This window comes from Pseudochaenichthys georgianus, chromosome 13 (assembly GCF_902827115.2).
Source record: "Pseudochaenichthys georgianus chromosome 13, fPseGeo1.2, whole genome shotgun sequence".
Classification (NCBI taxonomy): domain Eukaryota; kingdom Metazoa; phylum Chordata; class Actinopteri; order Perciformes; family Channichthyidae; genus Pseudochaenichthys; species Pseudochaenichthys georgianus.
The window spans coordinates 19,533,580-19,552,306 of record NC_047515.1 but is presented as its reverse complement, the minus strand read 5'-3'; the positions used below and the strand labels follow the sequence as shown (position 1 = coordinate 19,552,306).

Genomic DNA, 18,727 nt, shown 5'->3' with positions numbered 1-18,727 from the left:
CGAATATGTTGTGTTAATGTTATGAAATGTTTTCTCATAAATGATGCGGTTTTGCATTTCTATAGGTTGTACGAGCATGGTTTTATATACTACCATGTTTAATCATGTTTTATGCCGTTTGCTAAGACTTGATAAGTCGCTCATAAAACACAGGAGGTATGGAAACTAAGAACACCATATGTGGTAAATTGTACAGCTAATATAACACAACAGTTGTATTTCCTTTAACTGGTGGATATAGAGTTGCTGCAGTGGAGACGCTGCGCACAGCTGATCGACAGCTGGGACACAAACCACCAAATACGAAAACATAATTCAGATCCAGTCGTCATGACTCCACTCCGGAGGGATTCCCCGATCATTTCTTACAGTTTCTCATCAAGGGGGTGTCTCCTGTCCCCGGCACAAACACACTGCCTGAGGAAGGCTATGTGTATTATTTTTGTCATGAACCTTTTTCGGACCACTTATTTATTTATTTTGGTGACGATCCGACCTCCATGCTGCTACTCTGGTTCAAACAGCATCCACCAAACAATATGATTTATCTCGACCTCCCCAACATAGCCAAAATCTGACACGGTGTGAGATGTAGTTTTTAGCTGTTCTGTCGTCATTTCCTGCGATCTTCTTCATAAAGTCAGTCAGAATGAATGGGCATTTCTTTGACTATTTATAGGCAAATATGGGCGTTACGTGAAGCCCGCAAAAGCTGCACCGCATTTCGAATCGATTGTGATTTATAAAGGGAAACCGGCGTAGGGAGTGCTCTACGCACTTTCCTCGCCGGTACGCAATGTTTGGTGAATCGGAAAATGTCAGAATTTCTGAATTGTACCTATTTTTTGGATTTCTACTACGTAAGCAACCTTCCCACGTGAATCCTACGCACGGCGTTATAAATGAGGCCCCAGGTGAGGTAAAGGACTCTGAGTGTTTAGATTTCTCAGTGGCTCTCAAACGGTTTGGTCACCATTTATGTAAACACATATTTCCATTTGAGGGGGTAGTGATTAGTCAAATATGCATGAATAAAAAAATGTTTTAACTAGGTGAAAAAAGGTAAGATACACTTTTAAAACTTGTTGAGAGCTAAAACTAGTCTTTGCTGCTGCCTCAAAGGAGAAGGGAGGAGAGGAGGGAGACAGGTGAGGCTGATTCAGGAGCCCAGACACACTCACAACTATAAATGAACCATTCGCCATCGTATTTTACATTTACCCACGGTTTTTACGACACCGCTAACGTAAGTGAGCGGTAAGATTTTACTGCATCACACATAGGGTTGGATATCGTTTGGATTTTAACGATTCCGGTTCTGCTTTTCGGTTCTTGATTCCGGTTCTTTGAGAGGGTAAAAATAAGTCCCATGACAAACTGGGAGAAAAATATATTTATGAAAACATTAAGTCAAATCTGTATTCCTATTTACAAATAACTTCATACTGTTTAATTTCTTACGGTTATTGAATACAATTATATAAAAACACATGTCCAACACATAGGACATAACCTAATAATAATAATACATTATATTTATAGCCTATAGGCCTAGCGCTTTTCTACAACTCAAAGACGCTTGCACGCTTACACATGTCCTGCAATACACATGCTGCAGCTGCCCAGCTGCTCACTGTTTGTAAAAGTAACTAAATAGTATAAATAGCATTTCAATAATGTACTTTCTATACCCTGCTTCATAAACAATACTGACATCCCTGTGCTCCTCCGAGTCTGGGGGTCCGGGGATGTGAGGACAGCATGAGGACACAGACAGGGAGGCTGCTTCACTTCATAAAGGAAATGGCGGTCAATATTAACAACACAGGAGCTAAAACGCTTAATAACCTTCATTACGTGTTAGAGAAAGAACATAAGAAAGTTTGACAAAGATGAGGCTGTTAAACGGGCAGCGGATCCGCTGTGTGTAGAGAGAGAGAGAGAGGAGAGAGAGAGATGAGAGAGAGAGAGAGAGAGAGAGAGAGAGAGTGAGAGATTGAGAGAGAGAGAGAGAGAGAGAGAGAGAGAGAGAGAGAGAGTAGAGAGCAGAGAGAGAGAGAGAGAGAGAGAGACGAGAGAGAGAGAGAGAGCGAGAGAGAGAGAGAGAGAGAGAGCGAGAGAGAGAGAGAGAGAGAGAGAGAGAGGCGCTGATACGGAGCATAGAGAGAGAGCTGCAGTCCGCGGGGCTTGGCCTCGCCTCCTGTCCTCACAACTCTTATTAATCCCGGTACCGGACAATTGCTATTTGTTCCTACTTGGAACCGAGTTTTGCTTCCCAATCCTGCCACTGTGCTACACTTCCCGCCCCGCCCCCGCCTAACTGTACAGAAAGCGGTGAGATGCATTTCCTTATGAATCGACAAGCAGAACCGAAACTAACATTTCTAAACGAACAATGGCGGACACGTACAATTTGCGAATGAGTTCTGCCTTTTGTAAACTGAATGTATCAATAAATCGGGGCGAAAAACGTCACTTGTCCGCCGGACAAGTCAATTGAAAGATCTACTTGTCCGATATTGTAAATAACACGTCCCGGACGGTGGGACGTGTACTTTTTCGCACACTGGTGTGTTTTCATTTTGGATATGGTATGTTATTGGTTATGGACATTATTTTATGATTATTGAAATGTATACAGTTATGTTTCATATGGGTGTTCTTTTTCCATAGATCTAGTCTCTTTATTTCCCCCTCAAAATGCACCAGATTGATGCATTTAACGCCAACATTTTAAAACAAATCTTACCGGGGGAGCATGCCCCCGGACCCCCCTAGAGGAGTTGAGGTCCACCCCCACTTAAAATCACATGGACAGGTTCCTAAATACATTTACAATTTTATTTAAATAGTAACCCCCCCCCCCCCAACAGCGGTAATTAAAGTTTCAAAATCTCAAAATGCTACAACTACTGTCACAAACTGGATGAATGTGATGTATTTTGTTAAAGGAGGATGAAAGCGTAATTAAGGAGCACTATTGGAGTGACTTTGATGGTTATTGGACTCAGGATTAATTCATTTTGATTCCCGCTGTATGAAGAAATTAAAGGACGGCGCAAGTGGAAACAATTCACAAAGGGATTAAACTGTTTAAAACACATGCTCAAAGTAAGCCGGATTTTGCCGTTGTGTTTATGTGGATTCAAAAGTCCGATCTGATCGGAGCAACTGACAAAGAATCCAACTGAAACCGGCATGGATAATGACTGTTTTAAAAATGCGCTTATCCAGAAAAGCCTGGTTTGGACACTTTACGGGCAGAAGAAACATTTCTATTAAAGAAAAAATTATACATTTCTGTCTTTTTATGCCTTTAATAGCGCGCCCCCCAGGTTGGGAACCACTGGGTTAAGCGACCAACATTAACCGACATCAACAGTCGGTTAATGTTGTTGTTGCACGTCACCTCACCTTGTCACCTTACCGACCCCCCAAGTATATTTCAGATCTGTGGGAAACACTGTGTGTGTAACACAAATAAATCCACAGAAGTAGTTTAATTCAATGCAGATGTGGATATGTTTTTATTTTCATTTCACTGACACCAGAAAGTGTTTCTTTCTCCTCATAATGGACATATGACAAAGAATGCAATTGTAATATTATTTGTGTATGAACACTGTATTCTTGCTCTGTGATTACACAATGTAACGTTTCTACAAGTCATTCCCACCTACACCGTAGGAGCGTTCTGCATGCATCAGTAGAATCAACACCCTGTCACATAGCACTGCATAATAAATATCAAATCATGGAAAAACAGAAAACAAGTCAATGCTACATTATTTTTCTGGTAAAACTGGATTTAATGCAGTTCGAGCTAAATACATACCCTGCTCAAAAAGCAATGTATCTACATGTTAAGGAAAACAGAAACGATTGATCGGTTAGTAAAATGGTTGCTGGTTTATTTTCTATTGAGTGAGGCCAACGAGTGAACCTACTAGAGCATCTGGTGATGAGAGCCATCATTTTAAGGCTTATTTGACAGTGGTGAATGAAAATATGCGAGCAAGCGATCAAGAGAAGAATTCCTGACTATGTAACATGTTTCAAAAAATACAATAAATCAGTTACTACTTTCATTTAGCCAATAACTCAACCCCAGAAACTCACAGTAGTTCTGCCAGCTGTTGTTAATCAATACAACACAGGGATATTTGGGTAAAAGAAGCAGTCAATGTAATACTGAGGCATCATGTTCACCAGATAACGGTGTTGAAGCTTGTTTGTTTCTGGGCTGACATAATTACTGCCATAACTGTATGCTACAGCCTGTACATGTAGATGTGATTAGGAGAGACACAATGTCAGCTTGGATTTATGTGACTAAATGAGTCTCTGGTGAATGTCTGAGGTTGACAGCATCAAGCATTGAGAATAAACATGACAAAGTGTGGTTAACAGAAAAGTCACTGCATCGGAAAAGGCAGCATGACCATCTCTACATGTTCTGTTGCCCCCTAATGGAAAACTGCATATTCACAGTTGGATGGATGAAAGTGTGAATGTAAAGTCAGATTTGTACAAAAACAGGGCAGGGGCACAAAGCTAACAATGCATTCAAACCCCAGATTAACCTAAGATCAGGATGGTTAGAGAGATAATGAGTAAGCAGGTTGGAAATTGCTGAATGGCACCACTAATAAAAGGTTGATAATACATCTTCAAAAGATTCATTCTGAGTTGAATTGACTTGCTCCCTCATTTTGTTTTCCATAACTCTCCTCTTGGATTACAGAATAATCATTAAGGGGCACACTTTGTGGACAGCTTCTATCCAGAGACCTAGACCGATCACCAGTACATCCAAACACACATTATGGATTCAACAGATGGCAGTCTTCCAGTGAAAACAAAGCATTTATCATCACTAGATGATCTGGTGATTTTAAGGCTGCATCTAAGATATCATCTCAGTAATACAGCTTTAACTTAAGGCAAATGACTGAAGAGTCTATTCTCCATCCTCTTCACAGCATGAAACCGGCTGAGACGCAGCTCCCAGACACGCTGCATATAATGATCTTACAGTGCATGACATTATTATTATATAATTTACAGATGGCCCTGAGCCTAATAGAGATTGCCCTGAAAAATGCGCGGACGAAATGACGCATGAAGTGTTTGGGGGGCCTCCCCCTAGAACATTTAGATTTGTGCAGGTCTTAGATGTTGTCTGGTGCATTCTCTAGACTGAATTAGAAGATGAACCACCACAATATTATATTGTTCAATTTTATTCTTCATTTCACTTGTTTGTTTGTTCTTGTTTGTGTTTGCTCGCTTGCATGCCCTGCATAGCTATAAGAAATACTTAAGTTGTTGATGAAGGCAAATGCCTTCCCAGATGTAAAAAAGTAGAAAACATTACATTCAGTTATAACTGCCAAATCAAACATTATTTACACTACTATGGCCCCTGTTAAAAATGTTTGTAATGTTATTAATGTAAATTGGTCGAACGAATGCCTCCTCATCCGGAAGCTGACCGAGCAGACCCGAGCAGCAGTCGAGAGGAGCCGAGCGCATCCGCGAAGCACACAAATGGTAACGTCAGAGTTCCCGTTAGCCGGCAAATCTAAATCTCTTCGGTCAAAATGTCCGGTCAAAATAATTTCCCTTTAGCGCAATACCGCTTCAGTTGCGCCACTTATGTGACAGACAAGAAGAGTATGTGACAGACAAGAATAGTCAATTATAATGTCTAACACTTAATGTGGAGAAAGAGATGTCCTGTATGGGTTGATTGTGCGTTGATCTGTTGGTAATGCCTCGGGGTTCCGGTGGGCATGTAAACAAATGCATAATGCTGCGCTATACTTTGTGGCCTCACCAGGTTGCATAGCGACACTTATTGTTTAGGTGTCTATTAATAAGCAGGTAGTCATATCATTAGCTAGAACTAGCTGGATCTGATCCATATGGACATAAACGCGAGTGAAGTCTAATCTGACGGGAGAGAGAGATCAGCTGCTGCTGACAAGTGGACAAGCAGCTCTGCATGATCACATGCAGTGGTGAGCGGAACAAAACACACACTTTTAATTACCTCTCAAACTACCTAAACTAGTTATCGGGGTTCTTACACCTTTTCCAAAGTCAAATTCAAGCACTTTTCAAGCATTTTCAAGGTGCATTTTCCAGCTTTTCAAGCATCTTACAGCTGTTGTAAATTACATATTTATATACACATACTCAAATGATTATTTCCCTACCTCACATTAAATCAGATGTTCTTTATGCTATAAACAACCACATGTGTGTTTCGTGATAGCATTCTACACGAGGATGAAAAATTAAAGAAAATAAAACTAAGTTTAATATTTCAAAATTAGTGATCTGTACGTAGACTGGGCCTCCCATATAACCTGGCTGAGCCGATATAAAACAATCAGCCAAATAACTTTTCAATACATTATTGATTAATTGTTGAGGTACTTTTAGGTTGGCAGTGAACATAAGTCAGAGGTACATGGTGTACTTCTACTTCTCTACAGTTCAGAGGTACATGGTGTACTTCTACTCCTCTCCAGTTCAGAGGTACATGGTGTACTTCTACTGCACAACAGTTCAGAGGTACATTGTGTACTTCTACTCTACTACAGTTCAGAGGTACATGGTGTACTTCTACTGCACTACATGTATTTAACACCTTTAGTTACTTCACAGATGTGGATGAATGATGTGAAATCTAATCAAGTGTTAAATCAGACTTTAGTTCCACCTGGAGTAAATCCACAAGCTACCCTGCAGTATACAAAGTCATTCAGACTAGCTGCACCTTCACCAGCTTTGAGAACACTTTCATGATCAATCATTATAAAACATATATATATTATTCTGAAATGGACCAATCTGCACAACGACTACTTTTAGTGTCGCTACTTTCACTATATTTAGATGAGAACACTTTTCTATTTTCACTTGAGGAACATTTTGAATGCAGGACTTTTACTGTAGCAAAGTATTCCTACACTCTGGTACTTCTACTTTTACTCAAGTACAAGATCTGAGTACTTCTACTTTTACTCAAGTACAAGATCTGAGTACTTCTACTTTACTCAAGAACAAGATCTGAGTACTTCTACTTTTACTCAAGTACAAGATCTGAGTACTTCTACTTTTACACAAGTACAAGATCTGAGTACTTCTACTTTTACTCAAGTATACGATCCGAGTACTTCTACTTTTACTCAAGTACAATATCTGAGTACTTCTACTTTTACTCAAGTACAACATCTGAGTACTTATTCCACCTCTGGTAGTGCATTAGCCTGAATTGTAGCCACAAAATCACGCAGAGCTGCATAGAAATAGACTCACAATGGTAACAAGTGGAAAATAATATTTACAAATGTGTCCAATGATTTTAGGTAATGCTGACTACTCAAGACACCTGACTTATACATCTCCAAAGGAAGACTGTGTTCATTCTACAATTACATGGGATTAAAGCAAAATGTAGTTTTAGTTGTATAATACTTCAATTTTATATAAAAGACAGTTTGTTTTCATCTGTTTTCAAATAAACAAAGTATTGGCTTTCAGAATATTAAACTTGTTTCGGCAAATTCAGATGATAAATACAACTTTGAAGCTTCGGCATAATTACAAGCGGAGAACGGACTAATGTAACGTCACAGCAAGCATAACAACAGCCGGTGTTTCTTGTGAGTGTTTCCCCGGTATACAAACGCAAAAATACACAAACACACTCGCGAGCTTCCCCCAGACCAGTAATACAAACGAAAATGTGTCTTCGGGTCAATGCGACTGATTTCGATAGAGCAAGTCACATTTGGTTTAGGCACGAAACATACCACTAGTAGAAATACATTGCTTTCAAAATCACTCTGTGTCGAATCAATAGATTATATTTCATGACTATAACACGAAATGCCGTGAGAGCTTCATCCTCTGAACACCACAGGATGGCGACTGTAACGCACATAACATAGGTACGCTCCTCTGAAATGATTGTCCCCTGCAATTATTATTATCCCTCAATCGAGTTTGCTAATCAGCTTGCTAACGTTAGCTTAAACAAACGTAACATGCAACGTTAGCCTAATCTAAAATGCTCTTCTACGGCGTACCTTTCATGTGGCTCGTCAGCGCAGACTCTCGCATCGTTATTTGTTGCAAACTTTTCAGGAGGCTACTCGTGGGCTTGACCCTAGTCTTAGCCATGGCTTGCATTTGTCTTCTGCTAGCCAACGCTCGTTGAAACGGCAACCTCCTGGCACACAGTCATCTATCTCTCATCAGAATGCCCAGGTCACACGTAACACAAACACTTGCAGGTCGCGCGCATAGCGCGGGAAGGTGCAGCAGAGCTGTTTTATGTAGAAGCGAAGCAATTCTTTTCTTTTAATCTAAAAAGCGAACTATTCAGTCAGACAGCAATTTTTTGTAAAAGTAAAGCATTTACATTTTCAAGCACTTTATCTCAATTTCAAGCACCATTCCCAAAATTCAAGCACTTTCCCAACCTTGAAAACACCACGTCAAATTTCAAGCATTTTCAAGGATTTCAAGCACCCGTACGAACCCTGAGTTATAGATATGTTTAGTTTTACTGTCGGGTCACTCATTACTGGATCCGCGAGCTGCATGATACTGGCATAATAGATTGCCCGATCGGGCAACCAGCAGGTGAGGCTTCATTGCCCGAGCTAATACTAGATGGCCCCGGGCCATCGTTAATGTCGAGCCCTGTCTTGCGTTCTCCATGTTCCTAACGCGGATGGAGGGTACCAAGTAAAGTCTGGCCACTTTTAAACTGTTCATGCCTTAAGACCGACAGGAACCCAAAGTCCAAAGAGGACCCACGTGTCCACCCCTTCTAATGCAGAGAGTAAAGCAACAGCATTTGTTTTATGATAATTATGGCTGGCTGTCCAAGTTTGAAGTGACTAAATGAACTAACATCAGTCATTAAACAAAAGAGCATAGGAAATTATTTAAGGTTGTATATCATTGAGCTAAAACAAAGCTGAAGAAGTAGAATGGTCCTGATAACAGAGCATTTTCCATCACCATGAAAATGTTAAATTATCCGCTCACATAACAGCAGTGGTTGGCATTCTGAGAAATTAAATGAAATAAGAACATATTCTAAGACGCCAGAGGCTGGTGCTAAAACAATCACAGAAAAATTACTATGAGCCAAAGGCATCTGGTTAAAGAGGCACATTTGAGCATATTTTACAATTTGCCTCATTCTCACCTAAAAGGTACAGTCACATTTCACTGGTCTAGTTATGCGGATCAGGTCCCTTGATTTACAAATACTCATTTGTGAAGGCAGAAAAAGAGACCGCACAAAATACATTTGAGCTTTATACAGTCTTTTATTCCTCAGTGCAGAGTAGGCCCTGGTGTTGGGAGGTGAATAAATGAAACTCTTTGGATGGTATCGATTAGATCGCCAGTCACAAATACAGACATTTCCCATTTGCTTTTATTTCAGAGGAGAGATAGACCCTGTCTGTTTAAGTGGGATCTATAAGGACGGATCAATCAGTGCTTCAACACGCTTGGCGATGTTAAGTATCAATCCTCACGTGGACCATGAGGGCACTCAGTCATGGGACAACCTTTACCTTACAACCAACCTCACAACGTTCCCCTATAGAGCTCAACACCACATACTGAAGAGGTGATGTCTTTGTTTAAAAACAGATTATAAAAAACAACAAAAAGTGTATTTTACCTCTGGCAAAAATACAGTGCACGATTACCATTTTATTGTTTTTCACCAGGGAGAGGCAATCATTTAGAAAGTAATGAATCGAGGAACTGGCATGTGAGCCCAATAGAAGATGAAAGCTTGAGTCTTAAATGTTCCTCCATTTCATTGCTAGAAATACCAACAGAATATCTTCAAGGAACAGTCTTATGCATTCATTGCGTTAGTTAACTATCTTACAACTCTGTGTTTGGCTGTAGTACCCGACATGACCGGGTACTTCTAATATAATCAAATATGGTGCAATATCCAAGACTGCATGTACACGGATACTTATGATTTTAAAGACAAAGATTCAGTATCTTGGCCAATTTCCACGAATGAGAAAAAATATCTTTAACTCAAAAATCCAATGAGTTAAAGTCAAAACAAACATGGAAGACGTGTACACGCTACACAACCACACACAGATCAAGGCGAAAAAAATGCTATAAACATAATCACACAGTCTGGATTTCATCTGGAAAGGTGAAACCCCTCCCACATTGTGGCTAATGGGGGGAAACTAATCTTGATCATGAGAATCAGGGCATGCATTTTTGCACCGATTTAAATCCTTAGAGTTCTTCATTTCGAACTGTAACACTTGCATGCAACACATTCTCTTTGAGCGGGAGCGATACACTAGTAAAAACCTTCTGGCTTTAAAGTCATACCTTGTTTTGAACCTGCTATGAAAGCCTTTGTCATGGGTAGATCATTAATGGAACACACGAACAATCTTCTGCGCTGCTTTATACATGAACTGTAGGCCCACTTACCAGCCTCTCAGCTTGTGTGCCTCAGGGATGTCTGGGTTGATCATCATGGTGCTGCTGAAGGATGCAGAGAGGGAGCGGCCTCCAAAGTCTGAAAGCTTTGCCCCCTTAACGGCTATGATGGGCTGACCAGAGCCTTCAAACTTCTCTGCCTACAGGAAACAAAGAAATATGGACAAAGGACAAACATTTGTCAAAACTTTTTGAATACTTGGATTCAACTTGATTTCATTTCTTCCGTTTCACATCAACGTTTTGGTTCTGTGTATGACAGGGGTGGCCAACCAGTCAGAGGTTAAGAGCCACATTTTTTCTATGTTACTGCAAAGAGCCACATCAAACACACAGTCACTGATACCGCTTGTTTCAGTTTTTTGTTGTTACGTCACTGATGCATTTTTGTGGCATTGGGATATATATTTTTTAAATCCTCTTGAGCAGAGAGAGGAGCTGTGGATTATTGTTATTGATTAATGCATCAGTGTTTCTTAGGGTCAAAAACAGCAAACTCACAACTTACGATGAAAGCGTTTAGTTTATTTAATAAAAGAGCACATGTTCAATGTGAAAAGTGACAGTAGTTAGATTATTTGCAATTTGGTGCTATATATATATTTAAAAAAGAAAAAATTATATATATTTTTTAAACACCTTGAATTTCAGGGGGGGCGCGGGGCTCCGTTGGCGGGGCGCAGCGCCCCTCCAAGACAATGGTAGGGGAAACACTGGATAGTGTTTAATCAACGATAGGTTTCTCTCCCCCCCCCCCCTCAAAGGTGATTGGTTCACTGCATTGCAGGTATTATTGTGATTGGCTCTTGGGCCACATCAAAATTAGACGCGCTGTCATCCTCTCATACTGACACCACACATACACACGTAGGAGAGCCGGGACGAAAGTAACACGGGATGAAAGTAACCAGGGCTCGAGCTTAAGGACGTCCCGTCGTCGAAAAAAAGAGTGTCGGGGAGGATAAAAAATAATTTTGGGACGAATTTGGGACGAGAGTTCAAATTAAAATATCCTGCTAACTCTACTACAAACGGCGATGAAAATGAAACCGACTGCACGTTTTGTGTAGCAGACAGTTATTAAACCTCCTTGTCAATATAAACACACACGCACAAAACATTTAGCAACCCGCGAAATACACACATGTAGCCACTGCTGTGCCGCTGGCTGTTAGCCAGCCGCCCAGCTGGCTGTGCCCGCGAATTCCTGGTCCGCAAATTCGGGCTCTCTATGGTCTAGCCAGATTAATATAATATGGCTCTAGCTATGTACTGAGTGTGTGTATTCCGCGGGTTGAGTGATGTACAAACTTGCCTTGCCTTACAATAACAATGGCATCCCGTGGAGGAATTCTGAAATGTTTTACCGTTACATCACAATAACGCGCAGCAGAACCAGACCCTGGAGCGCCGGCCTCTTTATTTACTTACTCCTCTTCATCCCCTATGGGTAATAAGGCTGAGAAGAGAACCCTCCATCGTATTTAGTCCTTAGCAATATGCTGCGCCTCTCCCCATGTAGGGATGGGTACCGAGCCCCGGTATTAAACGGGCCCCGGGCCGGAATTATTAAAGACAGTGGTAACGTTAAGCTCCGACGTTAACAGACTTTTTATTGGTACAGGAGACATTTAAAAAATGTATGTCATATGTATTATTGCTACATACACATTATATCGCAGTTTTAGTTTCACCAACTCCGTTTCTAATATGCAATAAGACTACAACATGCGTCTTTGATGTATTTTCGAGCTTTCCAATCCAGATCTCTCTGTCCCGTCTGTGTGCGAGGGGGCGGGGCAGTTTGTAAAGGTCTCCTGACTGTGTTACAGACTGTCATCCTGGTTAGTGGTTACTCTGGGTTCTGTCTTCAGGACAGTGTTGGATTTTTTTGATAATTGGATGGGACTTGATTGGATTCAATATTAGAGTAATTTTCTCGTTTGTGTGTTTAAATATATTTGGCCTTTGTTTATGTGATTGAATGATTTACTCAAATAAAAAGGTTGATGAATTATCATCTAATGATTTGTATGATGTTTTATTTATGTTAAAGGTCACTTTGAATGATTTTAACTAATGATAATGTAGGGGAAAAAAATAAAAAATTCGGGACGGTCCACATTAATTTCGGGACGGCTTGGATTGTATTTCGGGAAGGTTCCGGGAGGATGGGGAACAAAGTTAGTCGAGAGCCCTGAAAGTAACACGGGACGAAAGTAACGGAGCGATTTTATCCGAGCCCAAACAACTTTGACCGGCCAAATTACGTCAGAATTATCAGCATTCAATACTTAACAGACCTACTAAATATCAGGTTTAACTGTCAGGAGTAGCTAGTGTTGTCACGATACCAACATTTTGGTTTCGATACCAAGTCAAGAATTGCGATTCCGATTATTTTTCGACACTTTTCTTAAAAAAAGAGAAACAGTCTTAAATGTAATTATTGTGCTTTATTTCACACCAGAACCATAACACAAACTTTTAACCAATGAGAACAATAAACAAATTAAATGACAAGAATTCGTATTAAATCAAATTAATACATTTCTTACAGACAGGCCTCGTGGTGTCCGTAGGCTTGCCCTCACTGTCGGAGATATAGCTCAAATACATCCAAATTTCGCTTCTGGCGTCTTTTTTGTCAACAAGCCGAGGCGCAGCGGCAGTTGCACTCCCACTTGCAGCCATGCTTCTCGTTTTCTCACATGCTCTGGCAGCTAGCGCGTGTACGAGAGAGGGGCGGGACTGCAGGCACGGCTGCAGTGCAGTGGAAGCAGAGCGCTGAACACACACGGCTCTTAGTAAAACAGCGCTTTCTCACCGGAGTACTTTCCCCCGTCATTCTTAACCTGTTAAGCCCGAAGGTCCCCGCCGACGGGGACCCTGGTTTTTTTTTCACAACACTGTTTCAGGGCATCTTAATATTTAAAAACCTATTAATGTGTCATACCAGATTAACGAGAAGAATCTCAGCTAACTGACAATATGAACCATTTTTACAGAAACAAAACACAAGTCTCACAAGAAGCGTTAGCATTAGCCCTTAGCTATAACGGGCAGATGCTACTTCCGGTGCTAACTAGCAAAAACGATCTTTAAAACTTAATATTTTCTGCATAAACTACATATCATCTGAAAGCTGATACTCCACAGATTATTTTTGTTATAAGTATCATCACTGTAGGACACAAACTCACTGAGCTAGCAGCCAGAACAGAGAAGAAAAAAACAACAGTTTTCAAAACCATAACAATAATTATGTCTTACCGTTACTGTTTTGTGATCAAAGCTCTTGTTCAAGGGAATAAAAACGCTGTTTAAGGTTAATCCAATTTCTCTTAGTCACTTTAGAATTGTTCCTGATAATCTATCATTACATTCATGGCAGCAGAGTAGGTACAAAGTTTCGCAGTCCCGAGCTAATGCTGTTTTAAGTGCTGTTTACGCAAACATCTCTCTACTGCCCCTTTCACACCAGCGCCTTTTCAGCTCCGGCTCGGAGCTAGAGCCTGAAAAGCGCCGGTTTTCCAGTTCACACCGGAGCTGCGCCGGCTCTTAGCTCCGGAATCCGCTTCATTTCCAGCTCCAAAAAATTGTCGGTCCAGAGGCAAGAGCTTTGGAGCTAAGAGGTGACGCTTACGTCTCTCTTACGTCGAAGGCGTGCAGGAAACTAAACCCACCTCCCATGGGTCGACTGTTATGCCTGCCTACAAGCAGTAGTGCCTATAAACACACTTTATAAAGTCAGGCAACACTAACCAGGCTTCGTGTGATTCTGTTTATTTGTGCCTTACTTTGACCATCCGTTCGCTGTTATCGATCATTGTGGAGAGAGGCAGACGTGTTGTTTTGTATTATTGCAGCTATCGGATGCAAGTAGTCAGTTTAGCTTCGGTTGCTATGCTAACATCACCCGTTTTATACCAGAGTAACTTTCATAACAGCGTTGTGATACCAAACAGTGTCAATTCAGACTGACACACATTCACTTAGGCCCCAGTTCCCTTACTGGGGATATGCATCAGCTGCTTGTGTGAGTCGGACAGTGAATACTTTAGAGAGGCCGCTGCAGTGTGAACTAACCGGGAGCTAACGGGAGAATAAACTCCTGTGGAAGAGCAGCACTGCAGCGGTCGGTAAATGCTGCAGAAACGCATTAATAAACAATGAACCACGGCACTCTGGAGAAAAGTATAAGGTTGGAGAAGTCGTTATTCAATTTATTCTGGCTTTGTGTGATTAAAAGCAACACGATCATCGACCCGACGCAGTTGTTGTTGTTGTTGTGAGCTGCCGTAATGGCTGCCGTTGGGGGGCAAATCAGCGATGTAAACGGTGACGTCAAAACGCAGCAAGGGCAGCTCTGGGGCGCCAGTGGGCGGTGTGTACAGAGCGGGAGCTGAAAAGGGAAACCGGAGCTGAACCAGAAAAGCTCCCGCTCGGAGCTAGAAACTGAAAAGCGCTGGTGTGAAAGCCGCATACTTGACGTAAGTGCTTAGCGGGACTTACTAACTGTCACTCGATTCTATTGGCTCTAACGGTTCAGAAAAGGTGTCAATCACCCAAATCGACCAATGGGTTCCAAAGATACGATCCTGCGTAGTATAAACTACACCCGCTCCGGCTCCAATACGCATTACGCAGCCAGAAAGGAGAGCTTCACCACAGAGCAGGTGCTAGAGATGCTAGCTGACGATAGCTATGATCATACCAGATGACTCTTCGTCGGATGATGAAGATCTCCTCCAGCCAGACCTGGATCCGGACAATAGTGACTCGTATGTTGTACTTCCACAACAGGTATGTAATCTCTCTGTTTTTATATATTACTTATGTGTTTGGTGAAACTGCGTCACAGTGCTAGCTTAGCCAAGAAGCTACGGGAATGATTAGGCAAAATGCTAAATAGTGTTACTTGTCTTTTTGGAGTTACATTTTCTAAATGAATGGCCAGTGAATGAATATATATATGCGTTTACTTATTTATTTGGTGTAATATTATTCATTTATTGTCCAATATTATCCTTTTTATATATTACTTTTGTGTTTGCTGGAACTGCATCACAGTGTTAGCTTAGCCAACAGGAATGATTAGCCAAAATGCTAAATAGTGTTACTTGTCTTTTTGGAGTTACATTTTCTAAATGAATGGCCAGTGAATGAATATACATGTGTTTACTTATTTATTTGGTGTAATATTATTCATTTATAGTCCAATATTATCCTATAAGTATAAGCCAGTGAATTAATCTAATCTCTTTGTTTTTCCACATTTGTTAGATGAGGTGTGACCCCAGCAGGACAAAGCCACACACCTAGAAGACTTTCAGGGAGCAGCTTGCTGCAGAATTGTTGGAGTTTGCTGAAGGCCCTGCACCTCCACCACCCCCTCCACCACTCACATGCCCGAGTATTATGGGGAAAATGCCACCAAGGTCAGGAAGAACTGCAGGCGGTGCTTAGATGCTGGACTCAAAAGGGTGAAGACACCTGTGTACTGCAGGAAGTGCCAGGTCCCTCTGTGCTTCACTGTCAACTGTTTCAGGGAGTGGCACGACCTAAATACTGGAACATTCAGGTAGGTATAACATTTTGAGTGTTTATTTAAAAAAAAAATACGTGTACCGTTACACCTCTAATACCTAGTGTGATTTTATTGTATAGTACGTTGGTAAAAGGTTTGTTTTTACATGCCTATAGTGTGTTGGTAAAATGTTTGAAATAAATCTGCCCTAGTTGGAGTCAAATGTTACCTATGTTTCCGTTTTTTTTTATTGTGCAAGTACACCTACACACAATGACCTACAGTGTAGTTTTATTGTATAGTGCGTTGGTACAGTTACATACACACACAACTACACATACACACCCACACTTACAGACCCACACAGCTACACTTACACACACAAACATATTTTTAAGAAATATTTGTATTTTATTTTAAGAATTAATTAATTTTTTTAATTGGGGTGGAATGAATACCTATAGTGATGATTCAATGTAATACAATGATTTTTATAGTCTGGTACCTGAAAAAGGTCAAATGGCACTGATGGAACCAAATGTGCCCAAAGCTTATTCCGCCTGGACTTTATTTTCATAAACCTCTCTAAAAAGGTCAAATGTCACTTGTTTTGCCTCAATCTTGATACAGTGTACTTATATGTTATACTTTGGATTCCTAAAACGTTTAGGCTACTAACCCATCATTCAAGGTTGGTCTTCACTATAAGTAATGGGTTTTCTTTAGGCGGAGACAGGAATTTACATTTTTGCTATGTTCCATCTGAATTTACTCTGACACAGAAACATCTATATTGATTCTGACACTTCTACATCCAACTCACAGATGTAACCTTGCTTTGACGACAACAATTATTCATATAAACCTTTTAGAAGTGAAGTTATAGTCATTTGTTCTGGGAATGTCATTTTCGAGCCTGAAACCTGAAAAACAGGCTCGGGGTTTAACAGGTTAAAGTACCGATACTAATGAAACGGAGGAATCGTAACGTTTTTAACGTGGTACCTTTCAAGTATCGGTACACCGTGCAACACTAGTCAGGAGTCAGTGTCTCTCCCCCAAACTCACACAACTCGATATGAACTGAAGAGCCGCATGAAACTAGGCAAAAAGCCGCATGCAGCTCGAGAGCCGCAGGTTGGCCACCCCTGGTGTATGAGGTTAAGAATCCTGTGGTGCTGTGAGGCTGTTCTGTGAGGTAGCTCATGCTAACATGCTGATGATTAGCGGGTATAATGATAAGAATGTTCAACATCTTAGTTTAGCATGATATGGTTTGATATTTAGTTTTACAGGTTTTTGGTAATAACCACACAATTTGACAATGGAAAATATTGACCTGATGGTCATTTCATTTCATACCTTTATTTATACAGATAAATCCCATTGAGATCATTTATCTCTTTTTCAAGGGAGACCTGCTAAATGGTGACAGTGAACGAAGAATTAAGGAATCACCAAAGTTTCTACAATGTATCCAGTCTGAAACATGACATCTGTGACTAATTGTATCTTTAATTGTGTTCATCTTGTGTGAATCTGTGCTGTACTTTCGCTCCAACCCTTTTGCTGCTTATACTCCTGAATTTCCCCACTGGGATCCATAAAGGTCCATTTTATCTTATCTTAAATTTCGATGCGATCCATTGGAAAGTAAGATATTTCACTTGAAAAGGTCTAGGGAAAGCATTCATTTTAGATATTAATCATCTGCGCACTATGAATATTAATCTAATAGTTATTAATGTATTTCGGTAAAAAGCGGTCGCACGGACTGAGATACCAAAAAAGCAACTAGCTTGCCATCCTGAGAGCATCAAAGCTATGAACACATGTCAGTTCAGGTCAAAGGTTTATGAATAGTTGTTATAAAAAATGTCTTCACTTGTTTCTTAGGTCTTCAGCGCTATTGACTGTAATAACCTGAGGACATACACCGAGAAATAAACTATAGAGAAAAGAGGGTGCAACAGTACAGCCTTCAGAGGCAGGGGGAAATATTTCCAACACTTACTTTTTTGGCATTGTTGTTTATATACTATAGATCTTGTATACCTCAGCAGGTCCCTGTGGAAAAGGGTATGTGTCGAAAAACCAAACGGGGGAACACTGTGCTTCTTGTTGGGAGGAGAGGGATGTTGGCCAACTCTACAGTCCCTGTGAGCCACAGGTAAAGATCAGCTGCAAGCGCAGTTCCTTGATCTCCCCATGACAGCCACTTCAGTCAACAAATTCCATCTCCATTTAACTCTAACTTTAAACTGCACACATTGTTAAATGTCTTTGTTTGTCTAACTGCTGACCAGTGGTCAGATAATGCATTGAACAACCATTCCAACTTAACACCAAAAAGTTGAACATTATGGAGATGTATAAAGGTGCAGGCTTTTTGTATTGTACATTATTATGATAATGTGTGATCCAGCCTACATTTAAGCTTCAGACATTTATAATAAATAGTTGTTCTCAGATGATTATTGACATTTTTCTCCCTGTGTAATAACTCACCTCTTCTCCCCACAGCGTGAGAGTCACCACCTTCCCAGACATGTCCATCAGGTTGAGCGTCCTCTTGGACACTTCCTTGTTGTTCTTTGTGGTGATACGGGACACATCATCCACACTCTTGCACACGCCAATCACATCTGTGATGGAAGAATGAGAATCAAT

The 18,727-nt window shown here is 40.7% G+C and overlaps 1 protein-coding gene across 1 annotated transcript in view; it reads right to left on the bottom strand.

Annotated features, from left to right (window-relative positions):
* Positions 1-18,727, bottom strand: part of rpa1 (replication protein A1) — a 43,977-nt gene that overhangs the window by 12,792 nt on the left and 12,458 nt on the right. The window contains exons 11-12 of the mRNA XM_034097952.1: positions 18,566-18,702; positions 10,519-10,667 (exon numbers count right to left, since the gene is read on the bottom strand). Coding sequence (XP_033953843.1) covers positions 10,519-10,667; positions 18,566-18,702 — 286 coding nt within the window. The remainder of the gene's footprint in view (positions 1-10,518; positions 10,668-18,565; positions 18,703-18,727) is intronic.